At 46.8% G+C, this 5,818-nt stretch overlaps 1 protein-coding gene across 1 annotated transcript; it reads left to right on the forward strand.

Annotated features, from left to right (window-relative positions):
* Window positions 1–686: 686 nt before the first annotated feature.
* LOC106943921 (trafficking kinesin-binding protein 1-like) lies at window positions 687–5,818 on the forward strand. The gene is made up of 3 exons (XM_015027215.1): window positions 687–1,408; window positions 2,476–2,578; window positions 4,179–5,818. The coding sequence occupies exons 1-3, from the start codon at window positions 970–972 to the stop codon at window positions 5,233–5,235; spliced, it is 1,599 nt and encodes a 532-aa protein (XP_014882701.1). The 5' UTR covers window positions 687–969; the 3' UTR covers window positions 5,236–5,818.

Below are 5,818 nucleotides of genomic sequence, written 5' to 3' on the forward strand. Positions count from 1 at the left end.
ATGTATATTTTTTGTTCATTTTTGGCTCTGCTCCTCCTGTTTGTGTCTTTTGGGATTTTTTTTTGTGATAAAGTGCCTTGAAGTGTGTGACCGTAACGTAGCAAAACGTGACAAGTTCGTAGATTATTGTCACCGTTTCACCATCCCTGTAGGTTTGTTTCTGCTCTCTGTGTCGTTTCTTCTGTCCTCATGAGCAAAATATTTATTAGCACGACATCTGTCTTCTGAATCGTGACATTTACACATTTGTTTCTCTCTTTCATCTGTAGCCGCTTTTCTTTTCCCTCTGTCTCTTTTTGAGCTTTCTTTTCTTCATTTGATTCTTTCTTCTTCCATTTGACTTCTGTTTTCTTTGTAAACAACTTCCCTAATAAAATCTAATTTCCTCCTCTTCCATTCCTTATATTCTTGTCTCTTTTGTTTTTCCCCCAGTTAATACGCTCACATGTTCCCACATTTTACATAAAAAGCACCCAAAATAACGAAAGTGCTGAAACTTAACATAGACATTTTGCTCACTTTGCCGTCTGCCCTTTTTAGACAGTTAAAACATGGAGACTATCTTTTCTGATATTATTATCTTTATGCTGGTCATATATTTTGTTCAGTGGAAAATAGTGCTGCAGCTTAACAGAGCTAACTCTCACAAGCTAATCTGATTCAGGATGTGTGGTGGGTTTTTAACTTCCTGTGTTGTTAGCATTCCTGTTCATTCACTGCACATTTCAGACCTAAATGTTAGTTTTGCTAAGGAATAAACCCCAGTGTTTGATTTCTCAACAGGTTTATAAACCTGCAGCTCATTGTGTCACATATGTTCAGGTAGAAGCACAGCTGAAATGGTCTTATTGTGAATTGCTGTACATCTAGAGTGTCTTTAGCGTATTTTCCGGTAACATAAAGCTTTCCTTTTTTACTTGTGCAGGTTCTGCTACCCTGCACGCATGGCAGCAGCTGGCTCAGCCACACATGGGGGCTCTGCTGGACCATCGGCCGGGCGTGGTCACAAAGGGCTTTCGCACTTTAGAGCAGGACCGGGAGCAGGAGCAGGAGGACAGCTGGCAGCTGGACCAGCCGGAGGAGGACGAGGCGTCGTGTGACCCGTTCACCGGCTCGTCAGGAGAGAGCCCCGCTCCGACAGGTTCCCTTTGCTCTACCGCCGTCGGCTCCGCCTGCTGCAACATCAAGGGCAGCAACCAGCTAGAAGGACTGAATGGAGCAATTTGTGGTCCGAAAGAGGCAGTGGAAGGAAAAGATGGAGTCGTCGCCAGAGTCGTCGCCGGCGCGCCCCTTCCCCTTTCCCGCCCTTCCCCGTCCTCACCCGTTCCCTCTTGTTCGGAGCGCAGCAGGCACACGGACCTCAAGGAGCTCCAGGCCCTGCAACCCGCCACTGTGGACCGCATGCCTGGTGAGGGAGCGTTTTAGCAGGAAAAGAGAAACCCAATGAAACTAAATCTGGAGCACGGGGAGAATAGAAGGAACGGGCAGAGGAAGACGGGTGGGAGGGTGGAAGGAGTGAAGGGAAGGCTTTCACTGGACGTTTCGCAGCTGTAACGTGGCAACACTTCCTGCATGATCACACTCAACCTCCGCTCGAGCCAGGAGCCACGCCTTATCCACACAGCCGTCCGCCTCCGTCCAAGCAGAGTACTTTTTTTTTTTTTTTTTTTTTTTTCTTTTTTTTTCTTTTCTCCTTCTCAGTTTCTCCTTTTCATACGCCGCCTTTGCTTTGCTCTCACTTCCTTCAGGGCCTGGCAAGTTTCTCAAACCAAAACCTGCAAAGTTCTAAAAATGTAACAACAAAACAAAAAAAATGAGAGTTTGAACATGACTGACGCAGTGCAGAGATACAGATGTATCATCGTATCTGGATCCAGTTTGCTCGCTGGCTTGTGTGCGCGCGCCAAGGCTGCATCAGGTGTTGCGACCGCAGCTGTTCTGTGTCACGTGAAAGCGCGACGCTCGGAGCTGCTCGGAGCTAATTCAGCAGCTCTGTCAGAGGGTCACCTCTACCAGCTCGCACACACACTAACCCTGACCTGAGCACGTTTGGTCTTTGACAATATCTGCATGTAGCTGTGATCATTTGAGATTCATTTAGAGAATGCAACTTTCATCTGTTTCTTCTTCATCCCTTCATTTTCTATCCTTGCTTCACTCGAATCTTCGAATCTTGATTCGGAGGGGGAATTTTTTTTTTTTCTTCTTGTTTTTTATTTAATTGCTTTCGATTTATTTGCATTTAACTTGAATGCAGGAGGTCAGCTTTCAACAACTGAGAAGATCATTAGATGTTGAAATCAGTTGAAAAATACAAAAGCGGGGCTAATTAAAACTGGTGCTTTCGCCTGGGGTCTGAACTGTGACTGCGATCTATTTTCCCCCTTTCTTTACGACATGCAGTTTTACAGTGTATGATTTTTGGTGCATTTTTCATCACGGCTGACGGAATTTTATTTTGTTCTCCTCCTCCAGTCCATTTCCCAGGGAAATGTCTGTCCCACACCAGCTCCACCTACACCTTCACCACCTGCAGGATTCTCCACCCGTCTGACCAGCTGACCTCTGTGTCCCCCAGGTAACGTAACACCCAAATATTTACCAAAGCGCACTTTTTCAGCCGGATTTTTTTTTTTTTTTTTTTTTTTTTGGGTTCCTTAAATATTCACTTCAAATCGCTGTTAATTTACACAAATTAAATGGAGCTGGACGCTTCTCTCTCGTTTTTTTTTTGTTTTTTTTTTTCTTCGAAACACATTTTGGTGTCACAGGAGGTCGCTCAAGTGTTTGTGTCCCTGCTGTGTGATTGGCTCGACAGGTCATGTGATGAGGAAGACGAGCCGGAGCTGTATCACATAGCTCTGCTGGCAGGATTAGAGCAGACCCATTGAAAGCACTGTTCAGTGTGCAGATGGGTGAGAACGTGCATGGCTGTGCATCTCTAAAGACCTTGTGTGGGTGTGTTTGAACCTGAGTAACGTCAGGGTTTGCCTCTAAATCTGCTCTCTAATCCAGTGTGCACAAGCTTCTTTTTAAGATGGATACCGATAATTACGAAATAATAATTACGAAAACAGTGTTCAGGCCTGTTAAAATCTTTTGGGACGAAATGATTACAGAAAGTTCAAATCCAGTTTGAGAAAGCATTTGTCGTACCCACTGACTTTCCACTGAATGTTTTTTAATTGACTTTTGCCTTATTTTGTAACGAGGTTTGGAAATTGCTGAAAAACAAAAACAAAACAAAAAAAAAAATGCTACATTGCAGACACCTCAAAATAACAAATATTTTAATCATGCTTGAAATCTAATGATTACGGAGTCGGAACGAAGCTCGACACGATCGCTGCGCTGCTGTCGATGTTTCTAGCTCAGAAAATATCAGTGGGTTTGCATGCAAGTTTCTCTAAACCTACTTTGTTTAAACTAAAATGAGTCGTGCATGTTTTGACACGTTGATGCAGTTTTTACTAAAAGCTGTCAGACATCCGTGGTCTTTTTGAGCAAAAGTGACTTCTCACTTATTGGCCTGTGAAATTAGAAGTTAATCTTTTGCTTTTTGATAAATTTTTGCAGCTTGACCAGTCTTGATATGTGAAGTGACACAATACTGTACACACTGGATAATAATTTAATATCTAAGCTGGTAGGAAGGACAGAAAATGAGTGAGTCTAGAGGAGCAACGTATGCAGAGATGTGGTGTGAACACGAAGGCTGCAGGAACTGGATGAGATGCAGGCAGATGAGCAGCTGTGTTGAGCCCCGAAAGGGAGAAAGACCGTCTGTGGTTTTGTGCAGATCGAAGACATTGAATTTTTTTTTTTTCTTTCCAACCTTTACCAGCCTTACAAGCTTTATTTTTGAAGAACGTCTGTAGTAGAGATCAAAATGTTTTGATCAATTTGTGCCCCACAGTTTTTGTTAGGCCTTGCTGTTTTTCTCTACTATATCATAAGAAGGTATTCTCACTAAAATTCATTGGAGGATTTGCAGAAAAGCCTTTCAGAAGAAGAAGAAGAAAACTCACAGTGCTCTCTGTTCCTCAGTTGTTAAGCAGATGTATTATGGTGATTATTAATAAATCGAGTTCATCTGTTTCTGAACTCGAGCATTTTTCACCTGATGACTGTCATTTATGCCTTCTTTTCTACTTTTCCTCTCCTCTTTACGCCTCCAGCCTTGCGGTAGTGTTTTGCCAAAGCGGCTCTGCCATCGGCACTCCGACCCACACCTCCTCTCCCGTGCCGTTCTCGGCCCCGCACACGCCCTCCTACACCCCCTGCTGCACCCCGCGCCGCCTCTCCCTGTCGCTCTCCCTCAGCGAGTCCTCCACCAACTTGAGAGACTCCACCAAGACCACCAGCACCTCCCTAGGCCTCGTGCGCCTCCTGCTGGAGCGTGGCATTTCTGCCTCGGTGTACGATCCTTGCAGCTGGGACCGAGGGCTGGGTGCCAGCGGCGCTTCGACGCCCACGGGAAGCGTGCAGGTGCAGAGCGACGCAGCCAAGTCAGGGGAGAATGAAGTCAGACCGCCGGTGAGGCGACCGGACACGCTCCTTCTTCAGCCCTGCTCCCCTCCCAGCTCCCCGCCCCAAGAATCTGCCTCGGCCGCCACGGCGCGGCCCGCGTTTCAGTTCAGCCCTTCGAAGGAGGATCCGCCGTATTACGACGCCTTCCTCGCCTCCAAGCCGGCTCGCACCATTCTGAGGGAAGTGCTGATGGATCTGGAGAGAGAGTACGACGGCGAGGCGGACGAAGACGGCCAGAACGAGGTGGCGAACCTCGGACTGGTGGACAAGCTGAAACGCTTCCGAACGCTCTCCGCTGTTTCCGCCTCGGTTTCCTCCGGGAGCGGTCTGTTGGCGCCCTTCAGCTCCAGCGGCCTGGGTGGCGGGCTCCCGGGTTTGAATGCAGGACTGAGGAGGAACCGAAGCTATCCGGCCATGGTGGGGGCCAGCATGGCCATGAAAGACCCCGGCGGACCGCCCTGCGCTCTCATCCCACAGACGATGCAAACATCACAGCCACAGGGTCCGGCGCAGACAGACGAAACGGGCAAAGTGCAAACACACCCCTCCGTTGTCAGGAAGGCCATTCACATACCGCAGACTTTACACGCACTGGAACCAGTCACACCACACACGGTAATGCAGAGACACGCCAGGCCAAACTGGGATTCAGACAATTCAGCAACACAAGGCCAAGACAGTGAGGGTCAAACCAGGACGTGGTAGGAAAAACTCAGTATGTCAGGCCAAAATCACAGCGTTTTACTACACTTTTCATGTTTATCATTACACACATACAAATACAAAGCCAAAAAATATGTTTAGCGCACACATCGTCTGCAGAAGCCGACCGGTACAATCCGCCCTTATTTCCCCTGACAGCCAGTAGTCTGAATAAAATGTCGGAGTGACGACTGAGAGCAGGAGTGGCTGAAACTGTTACACTGTGTTATATTTAAATACTGTCTGGCCAGATTAACAAAGATGGAGTATGCTGCCTTCCTTTGTGTCATTATTGTACAATGTACTGTATATGCAATATACTGTGGCAAATAGTATATTATTAAAGCCCCAGTCTGGAGTACTTTACCATGTGACTGAATTCATATGGAGACGCACCGGTTTCTGTGGCCGCTTTGCAGCCAACGTCCTTGAGCTGGTCCAGCGTACTTGAACCAAACAAATAGCTCATTCCCTCTGGCCAGCTGACCAGACCGAGACCTTTAGATGAACTCTGAGACGACCAACATCTCCGATTTCAACAGCAGTTTTCAGCAGTCAGAGGGTGAAAACTAAAATGGATAAAAAA

Source organism: Poecilia latipinna, unplaced genomic scaffold, assembly GCF_001443285.1.
Source record: "Poecilia latipinna isolate Pla-1442-1.1 unplaced genomic scaffold, P_latipinna-1.0 Scaffold6408, whole genome shotgun sequence".
NCBI classification, from domain to species: domain Eukaryota; kingdom Metazoa; phylum Chordata; class Actinopteri; order Cyprinodontiformes; family Poeciliidae; genus Poecilia; species Poecilia latipinna.